This window comes from Nanorana parkeri, unplaced genomic scaffold (genome assembly GCF_000935625.1).
Source record: "Nanorana parkeri isolate BGI_ZX_2015 unplaced genomic scaffold, ASM93562v1 scaffold9, whole genome shotgun sequence".
NCBI classification, from domain to species: domain Eukaryota; kingdom Metazoa; phylum Chordata; class Amphibia; order Anura; family Dicroglossidae; genus Nanorana; species Nanorana parkeri.
The window spans coordinates 4,532,956-4,558,830 of NW_017306277.1; the positions used below are offsets into that span (position 1 = coordinate 4,532,956).

Genomic DNA, 25,875 nt, shown 5'->3' on the forward strand with positions numbered 1-25,875 from the left:
TCTGTTACTTTTTCCGGACCTGGACGGGGGCGGAGGTTGCTGGATCTAAACGGACGCCCGTCCATTTACACCTGGCTGCCCATAGACTAGCATTGGGTATCCAATCGAGTCTGCCTGAAAAACTGACAGGTGGACCCAATTGTACCGCCGGCCAGCGTGAAAGGGGCCTCAGTAGATGTAAAGGAGATTGTACAATCAAATTGCAGCATGCGTGGCGAGCTTACCAATACTATGTAATACAAGGACAAACAAGCAATCTGTTCAGTTTGTTTCAGAGCAGACACTTGGATGGTAGATCTAAAGGAGATTGTACAATCAGATTGTACAGTGTATGGTCAGCTTTAGACTTAAGTGATAACACTCCCTCCATTCTGGGTACACACAGATTGAATTGTGCCCGATTGAGCAGGAATTGGCCGAAATTCCATCCATGGGTGGCCCTATCTTCTCGACAAAAGTTGTTCATTAGATCATGCTGGGAAATGGTGAGGCAAACGGTGCTTGCAGCCAATCAAAAATCTTTCCCTGTGTACCCAGCCTGAGGGTCACGTGCACAATTTTCATTCCATGCGATAGTCTTGGAGGCTTCACAGGAAAGTCGGACTGCAGCCAGGCTCCGCAATCCAAGAGGTTCTGCAGCAGCAGAGTGATGCAAAGTCCCCCCCCCCACACACACAGTATAAATGGCTCCTCTTCCCATGTGTCTTCATTGATTCAGAGAACAGCCTCACATGGCTCTGGCCCCATTTCTATCTGTTGTCCGGGCCCCTAGGTGTGCAGAGAGAGGCTTTGGGACCCAGACTGTACTCATTATGGTGTGACTGTCCCAGACTCCGCCCCCCATCCTGCCCTCTCCCCTCCCCTGCCAGATCAGAGCTTTGTTCAAAAGTATTCTCTGCTGGCCCGGGTTCCTCATTCTCAGTCCTTCTCTGTGACAGCTGGAGCACCACGTCATCCAGGAGAGGGTGAGTGAGCCAAATCAGGGGAACTTTCTGCTCAGTCAAAGTTTGTTCTCCCGGGGGGAGCACAGCACTAAGTGCATATGGGAGGGGGACCGGATAGGATGCTCGGGGGCGACCGGACAAGGTGCTCGGGGGGGACCGGACAGGGTGCTCGGGGGTACCCAGGCTATGGGACATCTACTGCAACAAAAACTGATCACCTACACTGGCCCTTCTATACAACCAAAGACTGATCACCTGCAATGACCCTTCTATACAATCAAAAACTGATCACCTGCACTGACCCTTCTATACAACCAAAAACTGATCACCTACACTGGCCCTTCTATACAACCAAAAACTGATCACCTGCAATGACCCTTCTATACAACCAAAAACTGATCACCTGCACTGGCCCTTCTATACAACCAAAAACTGATCACCTACACTGACCCTTCTATAGAACCAAAAACTTATCACCTGCACTGACCCTTCTATACAACCAAAAACTGATCACCTGCACTGACCCTTCTATACAATCAAAAACTGATCACCTGCACTGACCCTTCTATACAACCAAAAACTGATCACCTACACTGGCCCTTCTATACAACCAAAAACTGATCACCTGCACTGACCCTTCTATACAACCAAAAACTGATCACCTGCACTGACCCTTCTATACAACCAAAAACTGATCACCTGCACTGACCCTTCTATAGAACCAAAAACTGATCACCTGCACTGACCCTTCTATACAATCAAAAACTTATCACCTACACTGACCCTTCTATACAATCAAAAACTGATCACCTACACTGACCCTTCTATAGCACCAAAAACGTATCACCTACACTGACCCTTCTATAGAAATAAAAACTGATCACCTACACTGACCCTTCTATAGAAGCAAAAACCTATCACCTACACTGACCCTTCTATACAACCAAAAACTGATCACCTGCACAATCCTTCTATAGAACCAAAAACTGATCACCTACACTGACCCTTCTATAGAACCAAAAACATTTCACCTACACTGACCCTTCTATAGCTCCAAAAACTGATCACCTGCACGACCCTTCTATAGAACGAAAAACTGATCACCTACACTGACCCTTCTATAGCTCCAAAAACTGATCACCTACACTGACCCTTCTAAAGAAATAAAAAATTATCACCTACACTGACCCTTCTATAGTATCCACATATGGGAATACACATTGTCAGTTTTGATAAGGGTCACCACATGTTGCAATCTTTCTACTTTCGAAGTTAGTAGGAGGAGGAGATGCAATCATAAAACACTCATTTGGCATGTCTTTCAAATACTCCCATTGAAGTCTGTGAGGCCAACAATGCGACTCTGCCCCCAAAAAACTAATGTGCTTTCTTGAGGTACAAGTGACCCAGCGCTTAATGCGCATGATGGGATTATCATTTATGCTGAGCATTGAGGTGTGAATTGGGGGCTTAGTGCAGTTTCCAACTCAATTCGATAAGGAGAAATGGAAACACGTGTAAAATTCCAAATACGCTCTACACACGACCGGACCACATAAAAAACTGTGCGGTGTGAATGGCCAGAGAGAAGCATAATATGGATAGTATGGTCACGATTTAAACACCAATGTGCGCTCACCTTGTGGCAGCGCCTTTTATTCAAGTTTGTAGTTCTTTCCGTACCGTTAACGGATGTCTTTCACCCTGTTGGAATAGATGGTAAATAGTAGACCTGTGCGATTCGTTTAGTTTGGAATCGAAATTTGGACGAAATTTCAGAAATTCGGAGATTCGGATGTATTTGAATTCCGAATGACAGATATAACGAATGCAAACGGATCAGAATTTCCGATTCAGAAATTAGTTAGCGGTAATCTGTACGTAATTTCGTTTGTTGGACGAAATTTCGTTGCAGCAAAGTGACATTTGAGAAAAAAAATCCCCCATCAAATGTCACTTTGTTGCAACGAACGAAACGAAAACGTAACAGAAGTTCGTACAGATTACCGCTAACAAATTTAATCCGAATACGAATCCCAAAAACGAATTGACTTTAGGACCCGAATCCCGAAAAATGAAATAACGCAAAATCCGAATCAAAACGAAACATTTTTTTTGCCGGTGCACATGTCTAGTAAATAGATTCGTTTAGAATGGCGGTTAAGGGACCTTTTACACGTATGCTCATGCAAAAATGCGCAATTTAGATTAATGCCTTTGCGGGGGTTTTCGGTCATGTAAAGAAAGGGATGAACATTAGAGTTGTGCACCGTCAAAAAAATTGTTTTGTTTCGGAATATCCGTTATCGTAATTCGTGTCCGAAACTCAATTCGGATTCGTACGAAATACGAATTTTCATTAGTTTCGTCACGGAAACGTAACTTGTTGACCAATCAGAGGTTTTCTTCTGCTGCGGGTTGCATTACAGGCACGAAATACGAAATTCCGTTAAAGTTAACGGAATTTCGTGCCTGTAATGCAACCCTCAGCAGCAGAAAAAAAACTCTGATTGGTCAACCAAACAGTCACGTTTCCGTTGTAACGGAATTCAGATCTGAAATTCGTCAACAGAATTTCGTATTTTGTAAAAAAAAAAAAAAAATCAAAATCTTGTCATGTTGTTCAACCTCAGTCACAGGGGCAATATTAGTCCCCGTTTCAACGAAATTCGGATCCGAAATTCGTCAACGGAATTTCGTATTTCGGATACATTCGGAAGCATAGTAAATAGTAAACCAGGTGCGATTCGTTTAGTTTACCGCTAACAGATTACCGGATGCTTCCGAATTAATGAATTTCAGGAAATTCGTACGAATTTCGATTCGTAACGAAACGAATGGCACATGTCTAATGAACATTCAGAATTGCAGCTTGCATTGCAGCTCGATGTGCGAAAATGCTACTTTTTAAAAACAGGGAACACATACAATGTACACTGGCTGCATAGGAATGAATGGAGTTTATTGATTTGTTTATTACAGGTATTTATATACCACATTCAATGTACGCAGCGCTTCACATACTATTCATTCACACCCCTCCCTGCCCTCAAGGAGTTTACAATATAACCCTTATGTCACGCGCACACATAACATTCCAGTGCCAATTTACAGCAATCATACACCACACACCACGATCTGATTGTACAATCTCCTTTAGATCTACTATCTCAGGGGGTGGGCAACTCCGGCTACAAATCCCAACATGCCTCTGGGAGTCATGCCTGTAACTGTCAGTCTTGCAATGCCTCATGGGACTTGTAGGTCCGCAACAGCTGGAGGGCTGAAGTTGCCCACCGCTGCCCTAGACTGAAACGAACAGAGTTCATTTTTTTCTTTTCCTGGAGTTCCTCTTTAACGCAGTGCACAATGATATGTGAAATACCACTTTAAGGGCTTGTGAACACAGTCAGCTGAGCCTGTATATTGTACATTTGGCGTATTTCCACCACTAGGGACCCCCGTGCAGGGGAATCCCCAGGTGTGGTGTCACCCGGAGCGGATGCAGTTTCCTGCACAAAAACTGAGAATTTCGTTCGTTCAAAAAATTCTCATTGCTCCTTCAATAGAAAGGATCCATTGACTGCGGTCACAACTGATCCTCAATTTGACCCGAAAATCCAACCGAATAATATTTTTTTACATGAAATTCTGCTGGTGTAGTGCTGAATGGGAGAAATCATTAGAGTCCCCCATGCATGCTAAACAGCAGGAATGGAGGAATCCCCACCGCCTCTGTCTCTGGGAGTCATGCCTGTAACTGTCAGTCTTGCACTGCCTCATGGGACTTGTAGTTCCACAACAGCTGGAGGGCCGGATTAAGGGTTGATGCCTTTTCTTCAAGTGAAACCCGAACACTCTAGCAACATGCCGACATTTTTTGGGAAGAAAGAGCCGTGGCTTAGTCAGGGGCGACCTGAGGCTGGGTGACACCCGGTCTCCAGACCGGGCGGCACCCCGCCATGTCTTCACCTCGTGTGCGCGCGTGACGTCACCTCGCGCCTGCACGATGATGTCATACTGCATGCGCGACCATCTGATTGACGCCTGCCGGCGGCCATCTTCGTGATGAATGCCAGCATAGAAAGGAGGGTACGTTCACCCGGTATTTTGATAGCCAGCGGGGCCGACAAGTAAGATACTGAAGCTTGGCCCAACGTATGGTTGCCAGCTGTCCAGGACTCACCCGGACAGCCCGGGTTTTGAATGCTGTGTCCGGGTTTCATGGCAGCTGAAACCCAGACACCAGATGTCAGGCAGACAGGGGCAACCAAAATTAAGATAGGGGCTACTGGCCCCCCACTGAAAACAGTCTCCACTGTGATATTTACATATAAATGGGCGGCGCTATTTACATATGAATAAGCCACGACTCATTCTCCCAAAAAAATGTCCGTGCGTCGCTAGAGTGTTCGGGTTTTGCTTGAAGAAAAGGTGGCAACCCTAGCCCAACGGGAGACTCCTCCATCTACACAGATTAGTGTAGCTGGAGGAATCTGCTGCACTTTTTCTAGGGATGCACCGGTATCAGTATTTCGGTACAGAGTACGGGTTCTGATTTTTTTTTTTCCGGTACTGGCCGATACCGAATACTGAGTACCAGAGTACCAGAAGTCCCATTCAGGGAGCCAGGCGGTTTGTAATGACTCACCATCTGGCTTCCCGATTAGCAGTGAAGCTGTCTTCATGCTTCTCATCACTAGGTGACGAGAAAGCATGGCTTTCTGGCCAATCAGGAAGCCGGGACCCTGTGTAATGACGCAACGCGATTGGCCGGGAAGCCGGTGACGAGGGAGCATGAAGCCGGCTTCCCGACCAATCAGAAAGCCGGGCACCGCGTCTTTACACGGTGCATCGCTATCTTTTTCCATCTGACCATAGAAAGTCTGCAGATAATCTATAGGTGTATGGCCAGCTTAAGGGAGGAAACTGATGCAAGCACAGGGAGAACATACAAACTCCATGCAGACTGTGTCCTGGTTGAACCAAGATTTGAACTGGGGATTTTACTGCTGAATAATGGAACAAGTGTGAATGGGCCAGTAGTGGCTGGTACTTGTCCCTTGTAAAGCTGGCCATGCACTCTACAACCTGATTGTACAATCTCCTTCAGATTTACCAGAGCCCTGTAATATAGGGAGCTCCCTAAACTCTCCATTCCGTGTGTATGACATCAGGCCGGCCTTTGTACTATGTAGTTGCCCTTGCACGCTATAGTAGGTTCATTGGCTTCTCTCCTAGTTGGCTCTGACTTTTATAAAGACATTAAATTGCTTTACAGGCAAAGGCAGATACGAGGCGCTCTGTAAAGCGGAGTGGAAAAGTACAATATAAAATAAAAACATGTATCCAAATAATGTTTTGGCCTCCTCACTTGTGCGTCGCAGAAAAATGCACTTTTCGCCATGTGTCCCCGCAATTTACCATAACGTGCGGTGCTCGGTATGGTGTGTTGGCATTCATTTATATAGGCCCTGAAGCATAGTGCAGTGGGTGCTGACATACCTGCACTGCAGCACCCCAAATGCACGTGGGGGGGTGGGGATGGTTGGGTGGTGCCGCCTTTAAAAAAAGATGAACATCCAAGTTTTATACCGTTGCTTGTTTATACCGTATCAGCAGGCCATTGTAAATGAATTGGCCTTAAGGAGGACCTCCAGCTAGTACACAAATGTAACTCTTGCAGTGAGGCTACTCCTGCACTGCAAGGGTTAACTGCTCATTTTGGTCCAGAATACAGAAGATATACACTGAGTGGCCAGATTATTATGACCAGGGGCTGACTGGCAACTTTTAGCCCAGGGGGCAAGTACAACCCAGAGGCCCATGGTGCAGCAACTTGGCCCCCCTCCCGCTCTGCCTCTTCCCCCGCCTTCTCCCCGCCCCTGTCTGACACTTTTGCCATCCATGTAACAGTAGTGTGAATGTATTTATCGGTTTAGGAAATTAAAGCACACTGGTAGTGGAGGGATGCCTCGTCAGGGCTTTGCGCGTGCATGACTGCCCTGGTAGTTCTGCCACTAACTCAGAAATACATTGTACAGCGTTGCAGAATGGCATTGGCTATAGAGAACTACAATTCCAAGCAATACATTATACAGCAATGCAGAATACCATCAGCTATAGCGGACTATAAATCCCAGCAATAATAACTACCAACAGCTATAGAGAACTACAATTCCCAGCAATAACATTATACAGCAATGCAGAATAGCATCAGCTATAGAGGACTACAAATCCCAGCAATAGTACATTATAGCTGGCGGTATTCTGCATTGCGCTGTATAATGTATTATTGCTGGGATTTGTAGTCCCCTATACAGCGCAATGCCGAATATCACCAGCTATAGAGAAACACAACAAATCCCAGCAATAGTACATTATACATACAGTGTATAATGTATTGCTGGGATAGTGGGATTTGTAGTCCTCTATACAGCGCAATGCAGAATACCGCCAGCTATAATGTACTATTGCTGGGATTTGTAGTCCCCTATACAGCGCAATGCCGAATATCACCAGCTATAGAGAAACACAACAAATCCCAGCAATACATTATAGAGCACCATGTGTGGGAAAGTGCAGGCTTACCTGAGCAGTCTATCAGAAACTTGATTCTGAGATCGGGCCTGTCTGTCGACGGCTGTCATCCCCTCACGCCTGCTCCTCCTTACTTCTTCTTCTCTCCATGTCCCTGCGCCGATCGTGGATGTGGGGAGGAGGTATGGCGTGTGGATGCGGGCTGGCAGGTCTGGCAGCAGCAAGGGTGAGGCAGGGAGGAGGTGCGGCATATGGAGCGTGGATGCGGGCGGGCGGGTCTGGCAGCAGCAAGGGTGAGATCCACAGGCTGCGAGCATTTCTGCTGACCTAATGAAACAAAGTCAGAGGCAGGAATATCGCTCTCCATGGCAGTAAACAGTTGCCGGTTTATAAACTCGGTCATAGTGCAAACATCAAGATTTTACATAATCACAAAGTAAACATCGCAGACTTTAAGAGGATTTCCACTTTTAGCAAGAAAAAGGACTAAAACTCGTATTTGTTTAATACACAAGACATGACCACCGGCCAGCTGAGGACTTCCGGGTCTTGTCTTATCCTGCTGATTCCTTATCTCTGGGGTCATTTGGAGCCGTTCCGCCTCCAATGCACTCCGCTGCAGTTTATGTGTCCACAGTTGGTCATACACTGGTGGACCTTCATATGAACGTTCATCCGAAAAATCTCAGCAGAACGTTTGGTATAGTCATCAGCGACTTGACCAATGTCGTTCCAAATTTCGTTTGATTTAACATTCAATTTTGGAAATTGAATGGAGTTTCCTGAACAAAAACCACATTCATGGTTAGAATTTCGTTCATTCAAAAAAACATTTCATGGCTCCTTCAATGGAAAGGATCCATTGACTGCGGTCACATCTGATCCTCCACTTGACCCCATGAATTATTCGAAAATCCAACAGAAGTTGAAATTCTGCTGGTGTAGTGCTGAATGGGAGGATGCATGGTAAACAACATGAATGGAGGAATCCCCACCGCCGGAGATTGTAACGAGCAGCCATTGCTCCCGCGGCTGCTGAATATCCGAATAGTGCCTCCACCTGATTGGACGCAGTCATGATTCGGTCAATAATTTGCCATCTGGCTCCTTTGACAAAAGTTGAAAAATTGTTGAACCAGATGGAGCCGGCGGGCCCACCCACCGTCCGTCAGTTTTCCAGGTGGACCTTATCGGAAGTGCAATGTTAGTCTACGGGCCAGCATATCTGTTTACATCCGATTACCTCCGAGTCCAAAAAAAAAGAAAATATGGAGTTCCATTTGGTGGACCTGATCATGATCGTGGTAATTGGATGAAAATGGACGCATGTCCGCTGACATCCAACTGCCCACAGACCTAACATGGGCCCAGTAATTCTGATTTTTCCTCCAAACTGAATGGACATAGAGGTCACAAGGTCAGCAGCAGATCTGTCCATATATCCCCTGCTGATTGGTACAAACACCGCCCGTGTGAAAGTGAATGCCACATGGGGCCTTACAATTGCCTTTTTTTGTTTTTACAAAATACTGTTTTTACCATTGTTCACCTTTTTTTGTATCTCAGTGCTACCGATCTCCTCCAGTCTCTTTCAGCCACTTCCTGTGTACATGCAGTCGCTCCATTGTCAACTACATATTATTACTCTGGATAGGCTTCCTGATAGTGTCAGCAGTGAACAATGCCTGGGCAATGTGCATCAACACAGCTTGTAATCCCACCAGGGAGGCACGTGACAGGGTGACAACACTATGTGTACCCAGCCGCACTCCTTACCAGTCTGCCCCTTGGAAATGGGTGCTGAAGTGGCTGTGAATGGCACCGCTTAAATCCAAACAAATGGGATATGTCACGGGCACACCAGAATGAAGCTGCACATCATGTCACAAAGAAAGCAATGTTTTAGGGCCACTACAGGCTCCTTCATCAGGCTTATTATGATGCCATAAATAGCTTGATAAAGGGGCCCACAGTAGCCCCAAAATGTTGCTTTCTATGTGACATGATGTGCAGCTTCATTCTGGTGTGCCCGCGACATATCTCATCTGCTCGGGTGACAATGCAAGCAAGCAATTGGGACCCAGTTGTCACCCTGTAATAAAAAGTGCCTGAACGATGACCTTCATGGCAGGATCATTAAAGGAGAACTATGAGGTGACTGATTTCCACTCATCCTCATAGTTAGAGCCGACGTGTGACAAAGAAGCTGTCACAGGTCGGCTCTATCGATCGGGAAGTGAGCAGAAACATGCTGCCGATCCGCGCACTTCCCGATCATCTCCCTGCAGAGAACGGTGACTGTCAGTCACCGCTCCCTGCAGGGATTCCCCCTCTCCGATCCTCCATTGTTGAGTGGAGGAATGGAATGGTAAGGGGGCGGGCACAGCTAGATCTGCCTCTAGATAGGCAGAGCCAGCTGTCACTCACGCAGCTAGGTGGATCCAGACAGTATTGTCGGGATCCGTCCCGGCTGCGGCGCTCTCAGTATATCTATCTATCTATATCACTCACTATATACTGAGCTTTGGGTCATGGGAGGATGTTAGTATATGTCTTCCCATGACCCTAAAGAGAACTATGGGATAAAAAGGTTACCCCATAGTTCTCTTTTAAATATTTTAATGTAGCTGCAGATTTTTGAAGACTGGGGGCCTGTTAACACTATGGGGCTGATTCATTAAAGCTTCGCCGAGCCTACAGCTGGTATAACTGATCATATGATTGACTTTGGAGATTGTTGGATGTCGAAGCTTTTGAGCTTTTACTGATTAAATTTAAATCTACTTTGAAGAAGAAAAAATCTTGCTTGCTACTGAGATTCCTAATCAGAGTTGGTTGAACTCGCTCAAGTTGAATGGTTTATTTTTTTAGTTCCGCCTTATTATTGACCTGCGGCAATATTTAGTAGCGAAGAATGAAAAAGTAGAAATTGATGTATATTATAACAGGCGCGCCTTCTTTTTAGGATTGTTTAATGAGGCCATGTACAGAGTAATCATGTGTTGTAACTGAGAAGTTGAGAGTTCAACTTCTTGCCCGTCCCTCAGCGGGGCGGGCTTGCGTGTGCTTTGTGCTTTGGAGGAACTATGAGTATGCTTGATCCTGGGGTTCTGGTTGAACTTTGGGTGTTTTATGATAACCTTGACACCACACTTGGGACACCAAAATTGGAATCAAGCCTTTTCGCTCACCATTTACTTTATATGCTTACATGGAGACTGTTTGGACTGTGCACTTACAAACTCTTCTTATTATATCCTAGGTCTATGAGAGGTCTGCCCTGATAAAAGAATGGCTCCAGCAGTAGGAACAGACTTGGGTTACACCCCACCAGACGGAGGCTGGGGATGGGTGGTCGTTTTGGGGGCCTTCATATCCATGGGGTTTTCCTACGCCTTCGCTAAAGCCGTCACTGTGTTCTACAAGGAAATCCAAGAGTACTTTGGGGCCTCAAAGAGTGAAATAGCCTGGATTTCCTCTCTGCTGCTAGCCTGCATGTACGCTGGAGGTAAGTACACTTCAAACAGAAACCCCAATGACAGTCTGCAGCACATTGATAGACTCCATTGACTTGTACAGTTCTCTTGCAGATATCCATGCCTGTGCTACAAATCCATTTTGTTTTTTTCTTTCCTAGAAATGTTATTTCAAGGTCAACTTCACCCACAGCTGATACAGTATTTCAGCTTTGGGTGGGCACTGGTGGGTTGAATCTCCTTACAATAAATTGACAGCTTCAAAACAATTTGTTGAAAGGTCGAATCCAAAAACAAAAAAACACAATGTCAATTTCCTTAACAGTGGTTGTATTTTTCCATTAGGTTCAGTTGAGGTGATTTCGATCCCATCTTCTTCGGAAAAGGCACCATCTTATGTTTTTGATTGCTTCATGATTTAACAAAAATGGAAATTAAAGCTTGATCACTGTATCAAATTGGCACAAGTATGTCCACCTTAAAGACTAATTGCACCTTTAATACCATGTTCCATATTACACCCATATTTAGTTTGTAACATGGTAAAATTGCGCAATCCCCCCCCCAACCTGCCACCACCTCTCACCTGAATTTCAGGGTGCTTCTCTCCACAGGCTCTTGTGTATTTTTGAAGAGGATCTGTGAATGAAAAAAGTACAAATCCCATCTGCCACTGCGGCAGAGAGACTCTTGGCTCTCAGGGGAGTTCAGGTGCGTTGATGTCACCCCAATTGTAGTCCATTGATTACTTCCTCTGGTCTTATAATGTAAGGTCCATACCTCGGGACAGAACTGGGGCCAGGGGAGCAGTATGCTGGAGCCTGTACATTACACCCATGATCCACTGATCACGGTTGCAACGTTACACAGGCTCCAATGCAAAAAATAATATATACACATAAACATTTCTTTTTGCAATTTGGTTTGATTTATTAATATTTTTCAAAAAGTTAAGACTTTCAATATTGACATATTTGTTCTGGACTAGTAACTTAAACAATTGAAGTCAGAGGGTCAGTATAACAATAGTAATTACTAACCTTGTCCGACTTGTGCAGACCTGGTTGTGTCCGGTGGGGAACGGGCAGTATAAAAGGATCCTTTGTATTGTAAACTACACTTCAGCCCTTCATACATTGGGACCCACCCAGGTTGTTTACCCCCTTCTCACTGATATCTGTGAGATCTGTGGATATTTACCATAATGGTCTTGTGTACTGGATACACCCTTGGCGCCCAACCTGCAGCCCGAGGGCCCCTGCAAATAATAGTCTGTGTTTTCTTTACTCAGGTGTTTATTCAGGTCAGTGAAGGAAAATATTCTACAGACAGGATTCTAATAGTTAATCAGTTTGTTTTTTTCCATTCACACTTCCCTACATTTTCTCTGCTTTCCATCCCCTTGTAATGAGGCTGTAATAGCAGTAAACTCTAGCAATCTCACATAATGTGTCGCCAGTCTAGGGCTGTCTCTTTAAGCATGCCCTCAGTCCCTCCTACAGCTGGGGTAGGCAAACTTTGACCCTCCAGCTGCGGTGAAACGAAAAAATCCCATCATGCATCTGCCTCTGGGAGTCATGCCTGTGGCTGTCAGAGTCTTGCAATGCCTAACAGGACTCATAGTTTTACCAAAGCTGGAGGGCTGAAGTTTGGCTTCCCCTGCCCTACAGCATGTTTTAGTCTATGACTGTCTCTTGTAGCATGCCCATACTCTTTGACCATCTGCAGTCTGCAGGTGCATGTCTGCTGTCTCTGACCATCTTTTGTACCATGCCCATAGTCTTAGACCATCTCCTGGTGCATGCCTGTATTCTATGACCATCTCTTGTAGTATACCTGTGGTCTTTGACCATCTCCTGGTGCATGCCTGTAGTCTATGACCATCTCTTGTAGCATACCTGTGGTCTTTGGCCATCTCCTGGTGCATGTCTGCAGTCTCTGTCCATCTTTTGTACCATGCTCATAGTCTTAGACCATCTCCTGGTGCATGCCCGTAGTCTATGACCATCTCTTGTAGCATACCTGTGGTCTTTGGCCATCTCCTGGTTCATGTCTGCAGTCTCTGTCCATCTTTTGTACCATGCCCATAGTCTTAGACCATCTCCTGGTGCATGCCTGCAGTCTATGACCATCTCTTGTAGTATACCTGTGGTTTTTGACCAACTCCTGGTGCATGTCCGTAGTCTATGACCATCTCTTGTAGCATACCTGTGGTATTTGACCATCTCTTGGTGAATGCCTGTAGTCTATGACCATCTCTTGTAGCATACCTGTGGTCTTTGGCCATCTCCTGGTGCATGTCTGCAGTCTCTGGCCATCTTTTGTACCAAGCCCATAGTCTTAGATCATCTCCTGGTGCATGCCCATAGTCTATGACCATCTCTTGTAGCATACCTTTGGTCTTTGACCATCTCCTGGTTCATATCTGCAGTCTCTGTCCATCTTTTGTACCATGCCCATAGTCTTAGATCATCTCCTGGTGCATGCCCATAGTCTATGACCATCTCTTGTAGCATACCTTTGGTCTTTGACCATCTCCTGGTTCATATCTGCAGTCTCTGTCCATCTTTTGTACCATGCCCATAGTCTTAGATCATCTCCTGGTGCATGCCCATAGTCTATGACCATCTCTTGTAGCATACCTTTGGTCTTTGACCATCTCCTGGTTCATATCTGCAGTCTCTGTCCATCTTTTGTACCATGCCCATAGTCTTAGATCATCTCCTGGTGCATGCCCATAGTCTATGACCATCTCTTGTAGCATACCTTTGGTCTTTGACCATCTCCTGGTTCATATCTGCAGTCTCTGTCCATCTTTTGTACCATGCCCATAGTCTTAGATCATCTCCTGGTGCATGCCCATAGTCTATGACCATCTCTTGTAGCATACCTTTGGTCTTTGACCATCTCCTGGTTCATATCTGCAGTCTCTGTCCATCTTTTGTACCATGCCCATAGTCTTAGATCATCTCCTGGTGCATGCCCATAGTCTATGACCATCTCTTGTAGCATACCTTTGGTCTTTGACCATCTCCTGGTTCATATCTGCAGTCTCTGTCCATCTTTTGTACCATGCCCATAGTCTTAGATCATCTCCTGGTGCATGCCCATAGTCTATGACCATCTCTTGTAGCATACCTTTGGTCTTTGACCATCTCCTGGTTCATATCTGCAGTCTCTGTCCATCTTTTGTACCATGCCCATAGTCTTAGATCATCTCCTGGTGCATGCCCATAGTCTATGACCATCTCTTGTAGCATACCTTTGGTCTTTGACCATCTCCTGGTTCATATCTGCAGTCTCTGTCCATCTTTTGTACCATGCCCATAGTCTTAGATCATCTCCTGGTGCATGCCCATAGTCTATGACCATCTCTTGTAGCATACCTTTGGTCTTTGACCATCTCCTGGTTCATATCTGCAGTCTCTGTCCATCTTTTGTACCATGCCCATAGTCTTAGACCAACTCCTGGTGCATGCCCGCAGTCTATGACCATCTCTTGTAGTATACCTGTGGTTTTTGACCAACTCCTGGTGCATGTCCGTAGTCTATGACCATCTCTTGTAGCATACCTGTGGTCTTTGACCATCTCCTGGTGCATGTCTGCAGTCTCTGGCCATCTTTTGTACCAAGCCCATAGTCTTAGATCATCTCCTGGTGCATGCCCATAGTCTATGACCATCTCTTGTAGCATACCTGTGGTCTTTGACCATCTCCTGGTGCATGTCTGCAGTCTCTGACCATCTCTTGTACCATGCCCATAGTCTTTGACCATGTCCTGATGCATGTCTACAGTCTCTGATTGCTTTCTGTACTACTGTGTTTCTCCGAAAATAAGACACTGTCTTATATTTTTGGGGGCTCAAAAAACACACTAGGTCTTATTTTCGTTCCCCCTTATGCCACCACCGACCCTGGGAATGGTCACAACTAGGTCTTATTTTCGGGGTAGGTCTTATATTTTAGCAATTCCCAAAAATAGTACTCGGTCTTATTTAAGGGTAGGTCTTATTTTCGGGGAAACAGGGTATAATGTTTACTGAATATTATGTGCGGTCATTTGGCAATGTCAGGGGCCGCACTGGAGGCCCTCCGTATAATTTAAGTTGACCTGCACTGGGTTCCACTGTGTTTAGTACACAGAGTTTTCTTTTTTTTTTTGCTTACTGTCCACAGAATTCACTGGCTTGTCAGATTTCGTCATGTCAACAACACTGACCCTGTATCCAGAGGCCATGACAAACATACACAATGTTACAAAACAAAATTTAAAAACTTCCTACTACCAGAATCTAAACATTCTACAAGTTTTAAAGCGTTCCATAAGGCTGGGTCAAAGTGTTGGACAACTTTTTGAGGCCACGTAGAAAACACTTTTGCATTCATTTCAAAGTTGTCAATCATTCGTCTGTGAACAATCTGGGGGGTTTTGGTGTGTGTTGGCAGTGCACCAAATTGTCCCAAAAATGGAAATTCACAATTTTGTGGCAATTCAGCACACCGCTATGTACAGTAGGGCTTTATCATATGTTGCGTGTGCTGCAACATATGTGCGTTGGAGATGAGTTTTCTTAGTGCGTTGGGCATGCTATTTAGAATGAATGCCACCTCAATGCACTAGCGCGTGTAATGGTGGCGCACCACAGCACAAAAGTGTGTTTTGGCCCTTAATGTCCTGCTGTATAGCAGAAAACTGATGTCTTTGTGGATAATTTTGCAAAATCATATTATCTACACAACCTTTCATGACAAATTCGCCTTAATAATGACAGGCTAGTGGCACAAAGTACTAGGTGGAAGAAAGGAATGGCAGCCCGCATATTTCTATCAATGCAGATGTTTTTGGAAAGAAGAATTATTATAAATTACTGCATACTTTTAATTTTTGAAAAAGAACTTTAATTCCTTGGGTAGAAACATTTACACTTTGCAGGATCTGTGCATTTTTTTTGTTTTGTTTTACAGCTAGAAATAGATATTGCAGTAAGTGTTGTCCTATGGTGACAACACTTACTCACTGTGCTGTATTTAAGGAGAAGCAGTGTTGTCACCTTAAAACAGGGCAACAGAAAACCTCCCCTTTCCTCAACCCCATAACAAAGAAGGTAGGTGCTCTATAGTCCACACAGAGAACTGGGAACAATGCTACTCAATAATAGTATAGCAGTGTCGTGTAGCAGAGAGCACAGGAAGTTATCAACTCATGAGATTTCAGGCAGGATAAACAGGTTTTTTTTTTTGCTTTTATCGAACAGATATAACAAAACCATTTTAATGGTATACTTAACAGACCAAAAAGTAGCAAATAAAAGAAGTTCATTGTTAGGGTTTATATACACTTGAATGGCCTCTGAGATCAGTTCAAACCAATGAGCTGCGTTGGTGTGTGCTCGGTAGATATGGAGCATGCAGCATTTAAGCGCAGGGCAGTGCATCATAGTGTACTGCACCACATATAAGGCTGGGCACACACCTTACAACCATCGCAAGACTTCTTGTAAGGTACTTAAAAAAACGTACGATCTGCCTATGTTGCATAGGCAGATCGTACTTGCGATGATTGCAAGCCACGCCCCCTGAGGGGCGGGCTTCCGATGACCGCAATGCCGAACGGGCAGTGTGCGCTTGCGCACACCGGCCCGTGCGGCTGTTATCGTACGGACATGCCACAAACCCGCCGAACATCGTACGATGCTCGGCGGGTTTTCGAACATGTCCGTAAGTTTAAAGTCGTGCGACCTTACAGTAGTAGAGGTCGCACGGCTTCCACACACCTTACGATCATCGTACGATCGCGGGATTTCCCGCGATTCTCGTACGATAATCGTAAGGTGTGTGGGGACCCTTAGGGAAAGAAAATGATTGTATTTTGGCTCCTGCTGTGAAAAAATCAGTGCAATATGTTAAAGAAAATGGACATCGACACAACACCTTACAAAAAGGGATGTCAGCACGCGTCAACTCAAGTGTATTTAACATGGGTCAATGTGGGCTTTCTACAACAGATGTGGTGTAAATCCAGGCCAAGGAAAGAAAAACAAAATGGCTCCTGTTGTGAACAAAAAACTTCCACATCAATGCAATGCGTTATAAAAATGCACATCGATGCAATGTGTACAAATTGTATATCTACACTAGTCAATTCAAGTGCAGCGTGCATCAACATTGCTACATACATGGTGTGAACGGGCCCTAAGGCCTGGTCCACATCTTGGCGGCCTGGGACTGTTCACACGCGGTTGCGTACTGTGGTTGCTGTGCGGCCCCGTTGATTTCAATGGGGTCATATCTGCACGGCAACCATGGCAAAAAGGCTCATGCACCTTTTTGTGTGATGAGCGACCCGCGTTTTTCTATGGTCGAGATTGTGTGCGATTGCACCGCGGCACGTAATCACGTGGATTGCTATCTGTGATTGGGGTGCCATTAGAAATGAATGACACCGCAAGCGCGGATTGCATTCCTGGGTCAGGCGGCAATTGCGTACAAAACCACACAGATCGCCCAGATGTGAACCGAGCCTAAAGGTGCCCATACACCTTATGACCATCGCAAGACTTTTGTCTTGCGATGGTCGTATGCTTCTTGAAAGCCTGTACGATCTGCCCACCTTGGACGGGCAGATCATACTTGCGATCATCGAAAGCCCGCCCCGCTGAGGGGCGGGCTTCCGATGACGGCAATGCAGAACGGGCAGTGTGCGCGTGCGCACACCGGCCCGTTCCGCAGCTATTGGGCGAGCAGGCTAGAAACCCGCCGAGAATCGTACGATTCTCAGCGGGTTTTCGAACATGTTGGCTCGACAAAAGACATGCGACCGTACAGTAGAAACAGTCGCACGTCTTAGTTCACACTGCTCGATTCTCGTACGATCGTGGGATTTCGCCCGATTCTCGTACGAGAATCGAGCAGTGTATGGGCACCTTTAGAAGTTTTGAAGCCCAGGAGTCAGCATTACAGCCAGGCAGCTAGTATTTCCAGAAGGAGATTCAGCAAGGGTGGCCTTCCTATCCCCCCCATAGGAGAGGTTTACTTTAAAACAATGACCTACTTTCCCGAGATCTTCTCTGCGCAGTTACATTTTCACTAGTAAGCGGTCTCGCATGAGTTTTCCAGACTAAACTATTATCTCCGCGGTCAGATTTACAGTTCTTTATTAAATTGTAAGCATAAGTTCCAGCAGACGCAGAGCGGCTCGGGTTGGTGGAAAGTTAATCAGCCGCCTGCATTGTGTATGTTTGCACAGCTGGAAGTAATTGTGGATATAGAGGAGTTTAATCCACTTAAAGGGATTACTGCACATAATGAAAAAAATATTCAGCTCCACACACTGGACCTTATTGTGCTCCGAAGAGCTGAGCTGTGACATTTTATTCTAGTAAAGAAGATAAAATATATTTGTAGCAAAATATTTCTCATACTTGCACTCTCACGGAGCACCATTTGGCCGATCTGCTGGAGGGCTGCTTTAAAGTGAAACTCGCATTAAAGTAGTATTAATATAGCAAACTTTTTTCAATAATGAATTCAGATCAAACAAATATACATCACCCAGCAAAATATGTCTTTAGATTTTTGACCAAGCACTTGCAGCCCTCATGTTTCTGAACAGCTCCAACTCTCCCAGCTCAGCTTTCCTGAACCTCCTGTCTAGTACAAGATCACAAGGGACAGAGCAGTCTCCAGCAGCTGTACATCTACTAGCCTGGAGAAGGGAGAAGGGAGGAGCAGGAAGGAGGGAAATGTCATGCCTTGCTGAGTCTGTGTGTTTGTGGAGACACACGCAGCTTACTAGCACACACAAGGGTGGCTCCGTAGCAACCCCCCTAAAACAGGCCAGTGCTCAGGTGACCATCTGATTCAGCAAGAAGTTAAACTTTTAAACCTCAAAATGCAGCACCAATTGTAAGATTAAGTGATTTAATCAGCATTTGAAATATCTTAAAAACATTTTCACTTTAAAGGAGAACTATGAGGTGAGTGCTTTTCACTCACCTCATAGTTCTAGCCGACCTGTGACAATGAGACTGCCACAGGTCGGCTCAGTAGATCGGGAGGTGAGCGAACATATACCGGCGTTCGCTCACCTCTCGATCCTGTCACGGCTCTCTGCCGTGACAGGGGAGGGGCTGGATTCCCCCCTCCCCGCTCCGATCCACCAGCGCTGACTGGCGGAACGGACGGAGGAGGGGGCGGGTACAGCTGGTTCTGCCTCTAGATAGGCAGAGCCAGCTGTCAGTCACGCAGCTGGGCAGATCCCGGCACAATTGTCGGGATCCGCTTCAGCTGCGGCGTCTCAGTATACCGCGAGCTGCAGCTCGCGGTATACTGAGCCTAGGGTGACGGGAGGACGCTAGTTTGTGTCCTCCCGTTACCCTAAGGAGAACTATGGGGAAAAGCCTTAACCCCATAGTTCTCCTTTAATATAACTTTAAGGTACAGTACTGAGGAAAGGCTTTAAGATGGCCATACACTGGTCAAAATGTGACCCCTTTGGGACCTCCCTACCAGTGAGTCCAATCACCTGCAGTAACTCTTCAGGTATTCTGATAGCAGTAGGCCTTCCACTGTCAGAATACAATAGGGTGGTTTAGGGGATTCCCCCATCCACGCTGTTCCCCATGGCCAGCTTTAGGCACTTCTGAAAAAAAGTAAGCGTGCTTTACAAAATCAAAATGCAAATCAGGACCTATTCACACTGGTGCCGTCCATTCCGTCTCAGCTGGAGATCCAGTGGTATCCCATCGTACTCCAAACCGACGTATCCTCACGTGTAGCTTAAATGGGTGATGAAATGGCCAACGGATGGCGTTGTAAGATAAAAGGAGATCATGAGGTCACCAGCACACCAAAGTCCATTTCATCGATCCATCGTTTAGTGACGTTTAGGTACACATGGTGTCACAAGCAAATGCAACGTTTCAGAACCACATGCGGTCCCTTCAGTAGGCAAAACAACATAACATTGTCACACTGACACCATGTTTATCTAAACGTCAATAAAAGACGGATTGATGAAGTGGACCTTGGTGTGCTGGTGACCTCATTATCTCCTTCAGCTGGGGATCCATCTAGTCGGGTCAGAATGGAGACAGATGTCACATATGTGGCATACATGTCCGTTCTGATCTTTCCTCCATCCATGGGATAGAGTAAAAATGAACCCATGCTTTACTTTGGATGGTCCAATGTAAATGGACTTGCGTCCACCTATATCTACTCACATCCATTTTGTGTGCAGTCAATGAACGCACACAGACCCAGAACTGGGCAGATATAGGCATGCCCGCTTGAATGCAGCTGCCCATAGGTATGTATTGCGGTCTGTTTTTGATCTGTGTAGTCACAGGTCAATTAATAACCTACAAAGTGTATAAAACAGAAAAACATCCTAAATCAAATCAATATCTGGTCAATGAAAAAAAAATATTTACTAGGAGGAGGAGGCGGTTGCTAGATGAGAAATCACATGAACAGGGATGTGTGCGGGCTGCTGCTGATCCATTCATTGATTTCCTGTTCATGGAATACTACTATATCCTCCTTCCACTACTGTTGTAAGAGGAAGGTGAAGGGATAACAATGTTGTTTGGTTATCACAGTTATCATGTGCAACAGAGCTGCTCAGTCTCTGTACCGAGCCATTCGCTACATAGTGATTAGCGAGCGCAATGGCCGCCCGACGGCTATTTCTACAGAGGTATTTATAAACAGCGGTGGGTAAAAAGTAAACAGTCCACCACACCGCCATTTATAAACATACCGTCATAGAAAAGTGGTTCCATTTTTGTTCTTGGGCTTAGATATTATTATTATTATTATACAGGATTTATATAGCGCCAAGTGTTTGCACTGCTATTTACAATATAAGGAAGACATTACAGTTACAATACAAATCAAGACAAGATGGTAAAGAGAGCTTACAATCTAACTCTAGATATCCTTTGAAAGAAAGTTTTTCACATTTGACTGAAGCATATTTTTCATTTAGGGAGATAATTTTCTATACAGGGTTAAAGACACTGAGAGGTATGGATGGAGCTGAGATTGATCATAAGCAGGGAAACTACATCATGACTCAGCAGAAATTACCAGAATGAATGGGAATATAATTACATAAGGTCATCAGGAAAGACACATGTGGCCATTGTATCTTATATAGCTTACCTATGATATCATCAATGTGGATATTTATGGCTTATAGCTCATATGAATCAAAATGGAAATTGATATAAATAGGGTATGGCTCTCGGATCCCTTCTGTGTCATTTCCTGCTCTGTGTACAATTAAACACAATATTTTTGCCCCAAATCATTACTGCTGAGCTCCAGGGAGATATTAAAGCACAGTTGTTATTGCAGATGTGTATTCATTAAGAAATCATTAAATGCGCATTTTAAATGAAGCTAGTGCAGGTACCTAAATCTGCCTTTTCATCCTCTTATAATTCCTTGCAAGTATACAGTAACTTGGGAGGGCCAGTGACACCATCAGAAGGGGGGTGACACCAAAATAACTCACAGTCATTTTGGTGTAACCCCTCTGAAAAGTCGGGCACTCGGTCATGGACACGGGATACACGGTGGCCGCTTCAGGAGACCCCTGGCCTGGGGATGCCTCTGGGTAGATGTCCAAGCTATATTGCTTAACTTCATTTCTATGCTATGCAAAAGGAAAGATGACAACTGCATGTTGCGGGACAGGCTGGAGCAGAGTTTTTGTTTACTGGTTCTTCAATAATAGAGTTGTTAAAACATTCTTATGTGAAATGGTAAACACTGGCAAAGAAAATGGATGCTTTTGTATGTTTACATTGTCTTAATTACATTATTTACATTGCCGCAGGGGCATAACTAGAACTACCATAACAAACGTTTTATGGGCCCCCTCACCAAAAAGATAAAAACACCATTAAACAACACCCTAATTATTGCGGTCATGTGGAACAGGCCCTGGGCTACAGCATATATTGTTTTTTACCATAACAAATTGTGTTTTTAACGTCACCTTACACTAGTGGCCAGTAGAACAAAGAATGTTTGCATTGATGGCTAGTGTGCGAAAGAATGCCCCTTTACATTGGTGGTCAGCAGAATATTCCCTTTACCTTGGTGGTAAGTAGAACTAAGAATGCCCGCTTACGTTGGTGATCAGTAGAAATAGCTCTCTTTAATGTTGGTGGTCAGTAGAAGGAAGAAGGCCCCCTTACCAGGGTGGTCAGTAGGAATAAGAATGCCTCCTTGTGTTGGTGGTGAGTAGAGGAAAGAATGGTTCCTTACATTGGTAGTCAGTAGATGCAAGGATGCCACCTCATGTGGGTGGTCAGAAGAAGGAAAAAAGGTTCCTATACATTGTTGGTCAGTAGGAGGAAGAATGTACCTCTACATCTGTGGTCAGTAGGAGGAAGAATGTTCCTCTACATCTGTGGTCAGTAGGAGGAAGAATGTTCCTCTACATCTGTGGTCAGTAGGAGGAAGAATGTTCCTCTACATCTGTGGTCAGTAGGAGGAAGAATGTTCCTCTACATTGGTGGTCCATAGGAGGAAGAATGCCAATTTACATTGGTGGTCCATAGGAGGAAGAATGTCAATTTACATTGGTGGTCCGTAGAAGGATGAATGCCCCCTTTACATTGGTGGTCAGTAGAAGTAAGAATGTTCCTCTACTTTGGTGGTCAGTAGGAGGAAGAATGTCAATTTACATTGGTGGTCCGTAGAAGGATGAATGCCCCTTTACATTGGTGGAGAGTAGGAGGAAGAATATCCCTTTACATTGGTGGTCAGTAGGAGGAAGAATGTCCCTTTACATTGGTGGTCAGCAGAATATTCCATTTACCTTGGTGGTAAGTAGGACGAAGAATTATCCCTTTATATTGGTGGTCAGTAGGAGAAAAAAATCTCTCTTATATTGAAGGTCAGTAAAGGGAAGAATGCTCCCTTACTCTGGTGGTCACTAGGAGGAAGAATGCCCCCTTACATTGGTGGTCAGTAGGGGGATATATCCCTCGTAGTTTGGTGCTCAGTGAGAATCCCCAAGGTTCTTTCAGCATGTGGATATGACCAGTATACTGCCTCTTGTCCTCCCTACAGGTTATAGCAGGGCGCTTCCCAACCAGGAAAAAAAACTATCACCCAATGACCTTAAAGCAGGGAGGGGGCATCAGGGGACAGCTCTGAAAAAAGCAAGCAAAGCTCTGCCTCTACCATGATGGCCACCTTCAAACAAAGACACGGTGCAAAACAACGCATGGTACATCAATAATGAGGAAAGGGTCAACTGCAAGGAGACCACAAGCAATACTGATGGCATGTCTTTTTCTTCTGCTTGCCTTTTTTGCCTACTGCTTCCACAGTAGATGTGCTCTTTAATAACACTATATAATGACCAAATGTTGTGCAGTGAACCCAGGTAGCAATCGGTTTTCATTTTTTTGCCTGCTTGGCTCTAGACAGTTTATCATGAGGGTGAATCCTCCAGAACACCGGCTTTTTGAAGAAGATTATTCAGTTTACTGGCATGTATTCAACACATAGATACGTTTTGGATGAAAGCCTCCAGTTTTTATGAAGCAGTGGTTATCTGATCATCCATCATTGTCGAAAGACTTCTGAAAATTTTAGTTGCTTGGCTGTCATGCTGATCTACTGGCTTCAACACTTTTTGAATTATTGACCGGAATCAAGTATGCAGACGAGGGAAGTCAGAGAGAAGTAAGAAGGTCTTATCTAAATAAATATAAGTTCCTGGTTACTGACCCAGCATGACTGCCAGCATTTTTGGAGATATCATATATAGCACCCTCTGTATTTTTCTGCTTATGGATTTTCTTTAAAGACCAGCTCCCTTTTACTTAAAAATAGCCGAGTCTATGCTAAAATAAAAAAAAGCAGCCTTCCAGGCAATGCTTAGCCTATCTCCAGTGCTGTCTAGTGCTGTCCCCCGTAGACTGACCACTCTGTAATACTGCACCGACCCTCTTCTGCGTAAGATTACTCCCACCGTCATTCACCCACTTCCAGTAAGCCCGGGGTCTTCAAGGACCTGACCATGAAGCTGCTCTGGACTCAAAGTACTGCAGAAAGAGATACCACACATCTTTCAGGACACACCACCAGAGGAAGCAGAGGAGCAAGATGACTTGTGACATCACGCAAATCGGATGAAAGACACCTGAAAAAAGTATCTAAGTATATCAAGTATATAAAGATTAAAAATAAAAAAAGTGGGTGTACTTCAAGGGGACCAGGGGGAGGTTAGAAGTGAGGGGGCTTTAGCTAGGCTTTAATGTGTATGGAAAGCCAAACCCTTTTTTTAAGTTTTGGATTGAATAGAGAATAATTAAAACCCCTTTCAGGTTTTTGGCTGTCTGTATCCTGTTGCCAAGATTTCACTTCACTTCCTGCCCTATGGATGCAACAGAAGGTGAAAGGAAATGTTTACAAAGTGTGGGGAATTCCTCTCTTAGACAGTTGTCACCAGAAAAGGTGGCCCCATTAGAAGATTCCCTCTGATCTCTCTGGTGACAACTGTAACATTTTGGGTTTCTCATCACTTTCTGTCTCAGTGACCATGGTCATTGGTCACTGGGACAGACAGTGGTCACCGGGATAAATGGAGAGGATGAAACTAGCTAGTGGGGACAGCAAAACAACTTTACTTAAGTTCTTCCCTTTTCACTACACCAAAACTTTAAAAAAAAGTGACATTAAAGTCAAAAACTTTTTTCCCTTCCCCCAATGTTAATTAAAGCACTTACCTTAAATGATGTCTCTTAATCCGATCTTCCTCTTCTTTCCTGTCCTTTTCAGCCTTCTCTCCAGCGCTGCTGCGGGTCTCCGATCCAGCGCTGACTCCTCTGTCCTTGCTGGCTTCTCGTCTCCTGGCCAAAAATCTGAACTGCGCATGCGCCCGCCCCAAGATGCTTTGCGGCCGCCCGAGCATTTTCGGATTTACGGCTGGGAGCACGCGGCGAAGACAGGGGTAAGTTTAAACCGCCTTTAAAGCGTTTAAAAAAAAAGAAACCCTTTAGAAACCCTTTAAAAGCTGAAATGTAATCTGCTTCTCGGGTTTCTCCCTTTCCCCCTTCATTAAAATGCTAATCAACCTTTCTATTTTCATTACATACAAAATTTAAGACCTGGTGATGTCATATGCAATGCAAGCACATCATTGCTGGGGAACAGGGGTGCCAAGGTGCTGTACATAGCTTCCTGAAAAAAAAAGCATAGCACTCTGTATTTCTCTTAAGAGTCCTCAGCCGTGAATATCAAAATCCCTCGATGGGTGAATGCCTGAATGGATAGTAGGCGTTCTTAGGCAGACTATACTTGCATATAGACTGACCTGGGTACGGACCACATGTGATGCGGAGCATCCATGTTTGATAGAACTAGAATTCAATGAAAGAAAGGGGAGGGCCAGGGCTGTCAGACTAGGGTGGAAAGATGTAGATGATGTGGGCATCCTTTAGCCAGGAAACGAGATGGCCTCTATCTGACTTGCTGCAGCTTCTAATGCACATTGTGAAAAGCTCACAGCGTGCAGTGAAATCAGAGTAAGCAATTTCAGTACAACCGAAGACTCTGTACAAGTGTGCAATACTGAAGGGCCGGCCTTAGGCCTTTAGGCGCCCTGTGCGAGAAAGCTTTACAGCGCCCCTCAGTGACCACACCCCTCAGTGGCCACACCCTTTCGTGGCCACACCCCCAGTAACCACACCCATTTATTACCCATATTTTTGGTAAAATATAAAAAGCGGGGTCACGTCGGGTAAATAGACACCAAACATGTCATGCTTTAAAATTGTGCGCACCCGCGAAATCGCAAAAAATTACCATGCCCAAAATTAACCATAGGCGAAGCTTTAAAAGCTTTTACCGCTCATCAGTTTAGTGTTATCAGTGATTGATAGCCC

The 25,875-nt window shown here is 45.0% G+C and overlaps 1 protein-coding gene across 1 annotated transcript in view; it reads left to right on the top strand.

Moving 5' to 3' along the window:
* Positions 1–892: 892 nt before the first annotated feature.
* LOC108785484 (monocarboxylate transporter 2-like) overlaps positions 893–25,875 on the top strand; it is a 42,414-nt gene continuing 17,431 nt past the window's right edge. The window contains exons 1-2 of the mRNA XM_018554568.1: positions 893–965; positions 10,747–10,992. Of these exons, the coding sequence (XP_018410070.1) occupies positions 10,776–10,992 (217 nt within the window). The 5' untranslated portion in view covers positions 893–965; positions 10,747–10,775. The remainder of the gene's footprint in view (positions 966–10,746; positions 10,993–25,875) is intronic.